This window comes from Periplaneta americana, chromosome 14 (assembly GCF_040183065.1).
Source record: "Periplaneta americana isolate PAMFEO1 chromosome 14, P.americana_PAMFEO1_priV1, whole genome shotgun sequence".
In the NCBI taxonomy this organism is placed as follows: Eukaryota; Metazoa; Arthropoda; class Insecta; order Blattodea; family Blattidae; genus Periplaneta; species Periplaneta americana.
The window spans coordinates 1,115,138-1,128,038 of NC_091130.1; the positions used below are offsets into that span (position 1 = coordinate 1,115,138).

At 36.7% G+C, this 12,901-nt stretch overlaps 1 protein-coding gene across 1 annotated transcript; it reads left to right on the forward strand.

Moving 5' to 3' along the window:
* Positions 1-716: 716 nt before the first annotated feature.
* Positions 717-11,176, forward strand: LOC138713055 (small ribosomal subunit protein uS7). Its single transcript, XM_069844779.1, has 6 exons — positions 717-859; positions 1,118-1,279; positions 3,005-3,214; positions 6,336-6,464; positions 8,091-8,189; positions 11,050-11,176. Exons 2-6 carry the CDS (start codon positions 1,130-1,132, stop codon positions 11,116-11,118), a joined length of 657 nt encoding a protein of 218 aa, XP_069700880.1. The 5' UTR covers positions 717-859; positions 1,118-1,129; the 3' UTR covers positions 11,119-11,176.
* Positions 11,177-12,901: the final 1,725 nt, after the last annotated feature.

Consider the following 12,901-nt stretch of genomic DNA (forward strand, 5'->3'; position numbering starts at 1 on the left):
TATTTGCCACACCATTAAACATCATGTCGTAGCTCCTATGATAATAAATCAAATGCACTGTAATTCAGCAAATAATTGAGCGGCAAATAACGTCTTCGTATCCTTTCTGCGAACGGCAACGAAAGAGCCAAAATGGCGGGCAATTATATTAAGTATCGAACCCTTATTTAGGGCGGCTTTTGTTTATACAAATTATCTATCGAGCCTTAAGAAATGAATAACGTCTTCATCAGCAAATCACAAGACGCACAAGTTTAAATGTAGCCGATCTGCAACGCGATTGGCTGCCGGAAATTAGAGCGATGGGACTATAGTACTATAAATTGTAAGAAAAATAGGTTAGAGTTATCCTTCTTTCGAAAGATCCAGAAAGGTGAGTTTATAGAATATAATATATATTTTATGAAAATAATATATAAACCTTATGTATTTCATATTTCAATAGTGGAAGGAAGGTGTTAATTAAAAAAAAACACGATATCGAAAGAACAATACATTTTATGATCTGCTAGTGAAAGAGTCTGTGATGAGGCGATAGTAGCGATCCTGGTGGTGAGCAACTATTTATTGATGCATATTTCAACTGTCTATGTTTGCATATTTAGTAAGTATTAAGCTTCGCGACTGTATATACTAGACTGTGGTTTTATTGTGTTCTTAACACAGCATATTGACGAGAATAGGATGCGAACCGTTGCTTACGATTCGACCCTACAATATAAAACTTCGGAAGAGTCAGAGTCTCTTTGGAAAGGAATATTTCTAACCGGAAATGCTAGAGTGCGTTGTTAACAGAGATACTCACAACCGCTGTAAACCCCTTTCCGGCATTCTCTCTTTGTAGGAAAAAGTGGTTATAGTGAGTAATGTGTGGTTGTAATTATTTGTTAAGGCAGTGTGTTCTGTTTTATTAGTTGATAAATTGTAATTTAATATCATTCCATAGCCATCGCATAGTATTTAATTGTTTAAATGCTGCAAGTTAATGTGTTTAAGATTCTGTCCATAATGTTCGGTAGCAAGCGGCGAAGCGTACACGTGTTCAGCTTGTGTTTTTGATGAAATCGTTGGAATAAGGTTTTCATATGTTTGTTATATTAATTGTATTATATTTTAGGGCGAACTAAATATGGCGGAAGTTGATACGTTTGAAGACGAGGTAGTGGCAGTCGAGTCGGAAGCCACAACTGCTGTAGCCCAGCCAGCAGAATTACCAGAAATAAAATTGTTCGGTCGGTGGAGCTGTGATGACGTTCAAGTTTCAGATATGTCTTTGCAGGTAAGTGACTATTACTCGAATTTAGACGTTTTGATTGTATCGTTACTGATTTAGCTCAAGGAGAGGTATTGAGTTTTAAGAGCACAAATTCAATCGACTGTACCTAAAGGTTATGTTCGACGCATTCAGTGTACGGATACCTCACTGTCAACAATTATCTTAAAATATTAAAAAGAGCATATTTGTCTGTGTTTGTCGAATGCGCATCATCATGCTTACGAAAAGACACTTTTCAGTAGTGCCAACAATTTATTTTGTGTGCACAAGGTTGGAATTTTGGAGTAAGAGAGAAAGGAAGGTATCCGTGTTCTGTCACTGACAATAATCGTTTCATGTTAATACATTTGCTCACGACTTACTGCTTAAATGTCGTCAACCATCCCGTCCTCAGCAACTCAAGTATATACAGTAGAACCTCTATTATCCGTGGTAATGAAAGGGGTGGGCTGAACGATTAATCGAAAAAATCGGATAATCCGTACCACAGAAGACTTTCATAAATTAAGTGTTGCATAATTCAGTTTCATAATTTCCTCCGTGGTCATGTGTTTTAACACATTAGGTAGTGGATCAGAACTTTTAAAAATAATAGCTCTGTTGGAAAGAGTGGGTGAAGAAAGAATAATATTCAAACTGATCAGGAAGAGAAAAAGGAATTGGCTGGGACACTGACTGAGAAGAAACTGCCTACGGAAGGATTCACTGGAAGGAATGGTGAACGGGAGAAGATTTCAGGGCAGAAGAAGATATCAAATAATAGAAGGCATTAAGTATGGATCATATGCGGAGACTAAGAGAAAGGCAGAAAATAGGAAACATTGGGGAATGCTGGGTTTGCAGTGACAGAACACTATGAATGAATTAATGGCAGGTTTCCAAGTAAACTTCCTATGATGGATTACTGTGGAACGATAGAAGAAGTATAGGTTTCATGTTATAAATTGAAGTAATTTATACTCTTTATCCTTGTTTTTTTTTATTAAATCGTGTACAGTTGTAAACTCCAATCTCGTATTGCGATGTGAGATGAACTACAGTTCCTCTTTTCCAAAACCACCCAATTATAAGCACTTCTCTTCGATACTTAGCACAACACGTATTCTTTTGCCACTTCTGGAAGACGTTTTGCAGAGAAATTAAACAGGTCACTGGAACAGGAGATCATAATGTGTAAGGGCAAAGGCTAATAATATCACTCTCTCTCTATAAAAAAAATATGTGGTAATGTATTGTACAGTACTCAATATTTTTTCTGTAACAAAAAAAGGAGAGAATGACATATGGATAATCCAACACTCGGTTAATATGGTGACGGATAATCGGGGTTCTGCTGTAGTTGTAAAATTGTATTGGGGATTGTGAAGGATGTATAATTCGCGATCTTGCGAGAGAGAAAATTGTGAGAAAGTGGGTTTTTTCATGAATAGAAGTTCGGAGGACGAGGATTGTAGAAATAATTAAATTATATTGGATAAATTTCAGAACACGGATTTCTTCCTTTTCCTCTTCAAAATTTAAACTTTGTGCACAGAAAATAAATTGGCATGAATGATGCGCATTCGACAAACGCAGACAAATCTGCTCTTTTTAGTATTTTAAGACATAGCCTAATTGTCAGTGGGGAATCCGTATACTGAAATTTTCCCTCATTTTTTCTATCGAAACTGTGTTTGTCAATGAAACCCGAAAGTTCAGGGACTGCACATTTTGTTGTGGCTGTTGCAGGACTACATCGCTGTGAAGGAGAAAAATGCCAAGTATCTGCCGCATTCAGCCGGCCGTTACGCTGCCAAGCGGTTCCGCAAGGCGCAGTGTCCCATTGTTGAGAGACTTACAAACTCTCTTATGATGCATGGCCGCAACAATGGAAAGAAACTGATGGCAGTGCGCATCGTGAAGCATGCCTTCGAGATCATCCACCTGCTGACTGGAGAGGTGAGAGCTATACGTGGAGAATAACACTTAGCATTCACGTGTATAGTTTTTGTGCAGGCACCACATGAAGGATAATTGAATTTACTTCAAATTAAAGTGAGATGAGTATTTCTCCTGGATAACTGTACCAAAGGAGACATAACTCATTTCTTTTAACGCCTTCTGTGAAGTCTATGCTTCCTGCTCATCGTGTAATTTTATGGACTGTTGCCATCTTCAAGTTCACTGCATAAACACTACCCACCTCCTTTTCCCTTCATTACTATGCATCATACAAGTAACAAACCAAAACATTTCCATAAAAGTCCATTATTCAGTTACATATAAAATCACATTATCTTTCTTGAACTTCCACTTTGCCAAGAGGTCCCTACATCTCATGGTAGCTACGACGGTTGTGGCATCAGCTCCGACAATTCTGATGTTATCTTCCATGTTCAAATCCTGTACTTGTTAAGTTGTAATTCATTACAGAATATCGTAACTCATGACACACGCTCGAACTATTCCTGGACGTGCTGAAGCTGTTTTCATATTTATTTATTTATGTCTATAACAGGGCAAAGCCCCAATTACAATAGACAGAACAGATATTCGTTTAAAAAACATAGAATTGCATATAACATGAAAAAAAGAGATGAAACAGATACAAGTGTAAATACAAATTAAAATGGAAAAATGAGAAAGAAAAAACAGACAAATAGATACTACCTAAATAAAAGAGACAGATATAGATATAAATGAAAAATACAAATTAAAATAAATGAAAAATAGTTAAGTATAGATATCATAGCCAAAAATGTAAAATGTAGCTATAGTTGGCAAATTACAGAGTAACAATTAGCAACATTATTTAAAATCAACTACGTTCAGTATATTAATAAGAAAATGTTGTTTTCTAATGCCAGGCATTTGACAATGAAGTCATTTGACCTCTTGCACTCCAATATTTTTCAAAGATATTATCATGGCCAGCCACTGAAGCACAGGTTTTGAGGTGTTCTGAATCCATTTGGTTATCTTATGCGCATGCGCGTCTTGCATACTCTTCCGTACATGCCTCAATCCGCGGACTATTTCTGACCGTTCCGAACCCATGTCAAAAGCTTGTTGGAACGCCCGACTGCAGTACATGTTTCTGGTTCAGGACTGGTTCGGATTGTGTTGGAACGCTTTTTCTGTACTGCGCATGCTCACGATGGTTACGTACAGTTCCTGACTGTTGTTGGAACGAACCTTTAATAGCATAAAAGGGGTTTGTATTAGTCAACATTGCAAGATGGCCTTCAATCTGTTAAAATGTACAAGCCTGTTTAAGCAATTTATTGGACACGGCAACTGTAATGAAGCTAAAATTATCATTTGATTTGTTCAGAAAGATAATAATTATATCTTGCACTGTGACTGTGAAGTTCAGATTATTAATATAATTGTTGAGATTTTTCATAATAGCCTATCCAGTAAAGAGGTTTACAACGGTACTGCTTTTTTCTCATATCCGACTGCTGTTAGATATTGCCTACACCAACGTTTCTCAAACTATGGTCCGCGGATCACCTGTGGTCCTTCAAAAAAGACAGAAGAAAAAATAAAATTCAACGAATTGTGTATCACACTGTAGCTTAAAATCTCAGAGTTTGGAAATGACACATGACAATCGAATTTCACTTTTTTTCCCGGTACTGCATTTTATGAAATTTATTACCCTACCCGTCTATCGACTTCCCACTCTACTCTCAGCAACAAAAGAGAGATTTAAAGCACTATGAACGTGGTGTTTCTCGACATCTTTTCCCTGCACATCTGGCGCCGCGCCTGTAACCCAGTCAGGGACCACCCGAATTCATAACAAAGGACGAAAATAGTGAACCTTAATTCAATTTTAAAATATAAGTATACTGGTATTAAAATATGCTACGAAAATGATAAATTTGCTTTTGAAGGGAACAAGAGTAAGGTGGTCCGCGGAACTGTAATGACTTTAAAAAGGGGTCCCCACTTCAGAAACGTTTGAGAAACGTTGCCTACACTATTCAAAAATGCATAATACGAGTTTTTAAGATATGTTCGGGGCGTAAGAGTTTGAGAGTTCATCATGTAACGAATTTATATGCTGCTCCTATGTCAGTTTGGTGTGCAACATGACAATCATACCCTTTAATGAGAACAAGGTATTATGTGATTTGTTCAAATTTAGATGGAGATGGCCATATGTTTATTGGTGCAGTTAACATTATTATTGTTGGAAGCATAAGTTACGAGAGATTAGCTCTACAGTGATCTGTTCAGTGTTTGTTTTATTCTTGCCCTGCCTGTTCCATGAGTATGGCATCTGATATACAGCATGTGCACTGAGAACAGTTGTAGCGAGCACAGATAAACAGGAATGCACACACACCACAATATATGTACAAATATTTCCCTCTCAAAATAAAAATTAACACTGTTCTAACTCTAAGCCCAAACATGCGATTCTTCTCAGTCTGCGATTCCAACTATTCTTTTGAATCGTCAAGGAGTTCACGATTCTTTCCAGTCTGTGATTCCAACTATTCTTTTGAATTGTCGCAAGACACTTTCCTTTGCAAACCACGCGTAGAACAAAAACGTTCTACATCTCTTGCATAGATGGCATAAGAGGCGAGACATTGGATTGTCTCTTTCTCATTGGCTATATCCATTCAGTATGACCTCCATTAGTCTACAGAATTACCCAAGATAATGTCTCTAAATTATAATTTATCAACTGAACCTTATTATGAAGTACATTTTTTGCATTACATTTCTATTTAACTATGCAAATTTCAGGTTTGTGTTCATTATTTTCCATACTTAACAAATGCAGTACATATTTTGATTTCACTCTCGCTCGGGAGCATTCGACACGGTTCACAAATGTCCGTTGACAGATTACATCAAACAACTAATAGAATCGTGGGTTACGATACCATGCCGATTCCTTACTATTCTTTTGAACGACGATTCATTGATACCACGAATCGATTCTTTATTATTAGTCGATCGAATGAACGATTCGTTCACGAATCGACCCAACTCTAGTTTGCAGGTGATACTATTATGCGTGTACAGTTTGATGTCAGACATGTGTTTATGGTTGCAGAATCCACTACAAGTTCTGGTGTCCGCCATCATTAACTCAGGCCCACGGGAAGACTCCACACGTATCGGTCGTGCTGGCACTGTGAGAAGACAAGCTGTGGACGTGTCGCCACTCCGTCGTGTGAACCAGGTACATCTAATAAGAAGTCAGTCTAATCACTGAAAATTACTACTAATATTATTAATGACTGGCTTCTTATAAAATTGGATCAACAGTTAGCTGACATGCAAAGTGTCTTGTTTAATGAATACACTCCTGTAACTAGCCTATTTTAGTGTATCTGGAAATAGTTATAGGGTTGACCAAAGCAGTAGTAGTTGGCAATTATACAGGATGTTACAGATATTCGTATACACAAAGCTAGGTACCGTATTTACTCGCACAATCCGTCCCTCCCTTTTTAATTTAGAGGCCAAAAATCGAGGAAGGGAAATTACGTGATGGCTATAAACAAATCGGTAGTAAACTGATGATAAATAACGTCAAGTACTTGATTTACTAATCAAATTAATATTTAACAATAAATAAGATATGATAATTAAGGATTTGAGCAAGTTTTAAAGTGGCAACAATATTGATTAGCTTTATCTTGGAGTGGACCCTTGTTTCCATGTCTGGTCCTGCCCAGAGATAGGAAGGTCTGGGCAATGACCTTGAGTTTCTATGCATTATGGTATGTGTACAATTCCAAGAATCCACGAAAGACACTCTTGAAGTGTAAGGGATGTCCATTTTCTAAAAATCTTTGGCAGGAAGAATTATGCACAGGGAGAACTTACAGGAGTAAATATAGTATTTTTTTTTTTTTTTTTTTTTTTAATGGGACACTCTATATGTTATTCTCCAATGGCTGAATTTGGATGCATTTGTCCCATTATTTTGGGACACAGTATGGGTATTTCATTCCATAAATTTGTAGTACTGTAATTTCCATTCAAAGAACATTATGTAAGAAGTATCATAGTTAGCTGCAGTGACTTGATTTCAAACTTCGGTGCAGCAAAAATGTGGATAAACGAGCTACTGCGTTATAGAGTGCGATTGTATCATGGACCATAGTTGGGAAGTTATGGTGCTCATCTTCCTGATTGAAATGATAGAAGCATGAAGTACCATTACCTTTGTATTCAAGCCATTAATAAAAAAATAATTGTAAGATCATGTGCACATTTTTAGCTATTTCATAGAAAAATATATTTGACAAGATAAATTTCAATGCAGATATTCAAATTGCTTTCCCTTTTGTGCAGTACAACCTTCAAAATTCTGTTTTGTGTGCACTCTTTTGATGTTAGACAGTCCTTACGAAGGAATATGTCTGCTTGTCTCAAAAATCCTCTTTTGCAGAGTCTACATTTTCTGGCTGTGTAGAGTAGACTTCTGATTTTTAAGTGCCAAAAATAAATCTAATGGTCTCGTATCTCAGGCGCATGTGGGATAAACCCCAATCCTTGGAAAAGCAGAAGAATTTTCAGATGATGAAAAAGAGCGTCTTAAATGGGATGACGAGCATATTAAACTGTGAATTTCATATGATCTTATGTAAGGAATGTCAAGGGACTGAGAGAAAAGAGTGTATATTACTAGATAGCATAATAAACAGGATTTCACTGTAGTTTTATATACATTGAAATCTATTAGTTGTGGGAGTGTGCCAAGGTTATGCTGTTGGAGTTATGATCCGTTGAAGAAATTGGTGTTCCTTTTATAAGTGTTTGGAAATGTTTGAAAGTGGACGCTGTAATGTGGTTGCAGGCGATCTGGCTGCTGTGTACCGGTGCCAGGGAAGCTGCCTTCAGAAACATAAAGACCATCGCTGAGTGTGTTGCTGACGAGCTCATCAATGCTGCCAAGGTATATTCTGATCCTTCCACTATTATTTTTAAACAAGATTCCTCTGCCCCCACTTACCAAAGGCAAAGCGTATGCGATAGTATTCACTTATTCTGCTATGTCATAGATGGGCATCGTGCCTCACTTGAGAATTTGTGCCTCACTGACCTTCACAGAGCTTATCGCTCTGAGTGACATCATCTTCACAGTCCCCGTTCCTCCCTCATGTAGCTCCTAGGCGTGGGCAGGTTCTATATCAGTTTCATAAGCAATATCAGTGGTGGCATAATGGCATTATCAAAGCAGTGTGTACGCATTAGAAAACGATTATTTCATGAGAAATGGGAGGAAGAGTTTTTTTGCTGTTTAGAAGGGGAGAACATACGATGTATGTTATGCTCGAAAATCCTATTAGGCATTAATAAATTTAATATACAACGACATGACTCCTTGTGTCATAAAGAACATGCTGAATTAGAAGGCAAGACAAATTAAATGTTATTTTTCGTACTATTCCGAAGAAAATTTATGATCTTAACATTTGCATAGTATACTAAATACGACATTATACCTTAAACACGCTGCATTAAAAGGTAGCCTACGAGGAATTAAATGTTGTTTGTACGTATTATTTCCAAAAGAAATGTATAAAAAAAAATATCAAATTTGCGTAGAAAACGAAATGTGATTTTCTGAAGTTATTTTAGGTCGAGAACGTGCAAATCTATTAAGTAATCTTGAGAAACGCCAGAATATTCAAGAAAATAAACGTAGACAACGTGATGGAATATTATTGGCTAGTTACGCAATTTCTCGCCTGTGATTTAAATCAATTCAATGATGGAGAAATAGTAAAGAGGTTTATGATTAAAGCTGCCGAATTAATTTGCCAAATTGAATAAAAGTTTTCGAGTCTCTCACGTTAACCAAGCGCTTTCCTAATAATTCGCCACTGACCGCCTTAGCGATTACGATAAGGTGACGCAGGTCACAGCAGTTTATATTTCCCATCCTACTCTGCAGTCTCCTCTCCTAGTAAACAAACTATTTCAAACTGAGTGCCTCACGTAACCGAAAATTGTGCCCATGTATGTGCTATGTGATTGTTAATTCCACCCTGCTGTTTGTAACAGCTTCACAAGTGCCGGTATGTACACGAGTTTGGATACATCAAAACTTCCACACTACAAGGTAGTTTTGTAAGGTCGTAACTTCCAGTAATAACTGTCTATCAGAAAGAAAGTGAAAATAATAAGGGATGCAGAGCCTATTTCTCAAACAACACTGTGACATGTGGCAAAAAGCATGGTTTGCCAAGTACTTCATTATGGGGAATAATGAAAAAGAAAGAAGAAAATTTCAATGCAGAGTTTCAGTTTGGTTTGGGTTCAATCAAACAGAAAAACAGTTGTATCTCACATTTGAAGAGTTAGAAAATATTAAATTGAAATTGATTGTAAATAAAAATTGTAGGCCTAATTCTGTGGTGTTTGGTCAAAACATAATTCCAAAAAACTTGTTTTGAGATAGGCTATAAGAATTTTTATTTTAACTTTTCTTACACAGATCATAATTCTAATTTACATAGAAATGTGAATGAAAATAATATAAGATTAGATGGGGATATCAGGCTATACCAAATGAAAGAGAACTTTTTTTTATATAGTGTTGCACTTTCAGCTAAAAAAAGACCATTTTTGGAGCTAACATGTTATGACCAAGCTTCGAGACTTGGGACCCAATAGAGCAGTTCAGTGGGAAATCCGTATAACGGCGTACTGAGTATAGTGGTAAAGCGTACAGTGGGTGGGGGTACTGTAGAATGAATGCCAACAAATGCGCAAAGGAAAATGCTCTGGATTTGAAGGTTCTGACGAATAATTTGGTTTTCATACAAACTGTGTCTGAAACTATTACATGGTTAGAAAAGTCAGAGCAAGAGATTCCGGAAACCCTCAAATTAATTTAGAAAATGACGCAGAGAATTAATGAGACACCAAGTACACTGGTTACGGAACGTGTAAAACAGAAGTGGAAATCAATTTTATGTAAAAATAACGGATATGGAGCATTGTGTAACATAAACAGCAAATTAGTGGACATAGAGTCACCCGAGAATAAAGGACTGTATCTTAGAGACTGCAATGATGTTAGGTTTTTTCGTTTTGCTCCTATAGTCATGCGACGTTTTCACAGTACGAACTGTGTTTGGCAGACAACTGAAAAAGATTTACGTTTGAGACACTGAAAATGTATCTTGTAGTACATTGCAATTCGGTACTGTAACTGCACTTCCTAAAGACGACCAATAGGATAAATGAAAAAAATAAAATTGCTACATGCTTATTTCCACCATTAACACTGTGTGTAATGTATATTTACTTTCAGAATGTACATACAGTATGTGTGTTTCCCCATACTACCATATTCTACTCTAAATAGCAACGTCGTTACCTCAACACATCTCTATCTATCTGCAGCGAGTCAACAAGCTATAGTGCATGCACAGTAAACTTATTGTATCGGGTCCAAAGTCTCGAAGCCTGGTTATGACCAAACACCACAGAATTAAATGATTATGTTTTGTATTATAACACATGTTTGTACTAATTGTATTAGTCTTTTGTTCCCATTTTATGTAAACCTCCTTTTAAGGAAAAAAAAAGTAATCCCTCAAAGAATTGTTCAAAGGGTTCTACTGTACTTTATTGACAACTTACTAATATAACATTAAATTCTTAGAGGAGCAAAAGCAGACTTATTATAAGGTGGAGGACCGTTGATGTTAGTGGATGATCTTGCAACTCTAAATTAATCCTTACAGCTACGAAGTATTGATTCATACTACCCAGGAAGTTATTTGATAAATTGTGTGTTGCAGGGGTCATCGAACTCATATGCCATCAAGAAGAAGGACGAGTTGGAACGTGTTGCCAAGTCCAACCGTTAAACATTTTGGTTTGCTATTCCAATTAATGTGTCAATAAATAATCGGTATGGTTTGTGTACCTATTGAAGTCTTGGACTGCTTCCTTGCATCCTTAATTCCTATTCCATTGTTTAAAAGCTAGAACTGTTGTTCACATCTAAATAAGCATACAAGAAGTTCGAAGATGGGACAGCACTCACAGTGGTGGGTTTTATTTTCAAGAAGGGAATGATTTCTTGTCACTCGAAACACAGAAGTGGCATGAACTGGATTATTACTTTGACGTAGAAGTTCAGTATTTGGGGAACAATTGCGAGGTAATGAATGGGACATCCCTGAAGATGGAACCCGAAGGCAAGAACTGTCAGTACATTCATAAAAATAAAATACATGTTACATTTTAAATTCGAGAAAGAAAATTGTAGAAAAAAAGTGCTTCCTTTTACCTTCAAATTGATATATACAACAATTCTCTACGATAAATGTAACCAGAGTTATATAAGCTTAGTTGTATAAAGAGGTCCGTGCAAAATTTTGAAAACTTCGATAATCAATTAATATGAAAATATACTTTCCTCCGGCAAACTAAACTATGCATGCATTATGTTTTATCCATTAGAATACACTGAGTTTTAGAAAACTGAAGACTCTGATGTAAATTATTGCCTGAGTTGATTTGACATGGAATGGCTCATATACGGTGTAAAATCATTTCATTGGTAAACATTTTAAAATTTACTAGCACCCTATAAACACTAGACGATAAAATTTGGTTTTTGTTCAGTACAGAAATCAAACATCCATTTTACTTAGTACAGATCATCTAATAAAAATACAATCGCCCCCCTTTTTAAAAGACATGTCAAAGGAAATTATGTTATACATTATGTGCGAGGTTTATTTTGAGATATATCATTTTACAAGTTTTATTTTTGTAATCCCCTAATATTTTGTGGAGAAACAAATCTTTGTGTTTACGATATTCTTATATAAAACTTTATAATGTTTATCATTTTGTTTCAAGCCCATTACTGGTGGGAAGTTTCATCTAAAAAAGAAGCCGTAGCATTAACCAACATAGGAATATTACTACATGGCTATCGATCTATCTCTTCAAAGCCTACCTAACCTTGTCACTGACGGTGGGACTATTTCCCGCAAATGGTGAGGAGGATGATGGACGGGCAGAGAAGAAAACCAAATTCTTCCCAATAAGAATGACAAGTGCTGATTATCCCGTTCTAGTCTCAGTCTGTCGTTAAGAGTATTTATTGCATATCTACTCACTGACGTAACTACTATTAATACAATACAGTGACTACTGGATCCAGAAACTCAACACCCCTGAGACATCTGGAAAATATTGACATATTTAGCGTATAAGACGCACTTTTTGTTTTCTAATGCCAGGCGTTTGACAATAAAGTCATTTGACCTCTTGCATTCCAATATTTTTCAAAGATATTATCATGGTCAGCCACTGAAGCACAGATTGTGAAAATGGCAAGTTGTAGCCGATTTAAGTGAACATATTTTAACGTTTTGGTGGCTACTTCATTCACACACAACCCCCAGAATGTCTGGAGGACCACACCTGCTGTTGGTCGACGGGTCCACTGGACCTAGCTGGGAGATCTTGTTGATCACCAGCTTTCCCTCCTTAAGCCACTGGAGGACGATTTTAGTGCCATAGCAGGTCAGCACTAGGAACAGAAAAGTAGAAAGAGGAGGAAGGAAAGGGAAATGAACCCCTAGGCCTCGAATGCTCTAATGCCGTCGTGGTCGAAGAAAGTTCAGTCAGAGG

What these genes read in the sequence shown, in the direction of transcription:
- LOC138713055 (XM_069844779.1), top strand. Translation starts at nt 1,130, where the DNA reads ATGGCGGAAGTTGATACGTTTGAAGACGAGGTAGTGGCAGTCGAGTCG. An exon ending in TTTCAGATATGTCTTTGCAG is followed by an intron (nt 1,280 to 3,004) that starts GTAAGTGACTAT and finishes TGGCTGTTGCAG; the next exon opens with GACTACATCGCTGTGAAGGA. An exon ending in CACTCCGTCGTGTGAACCAG is followed by an intron (nt 6,465 to 8,090) that starts GTACATCTAATA and finishes ATGTGGTTGCAG; the next exon opens with GCGATCTGGCTGCTGTGTAC.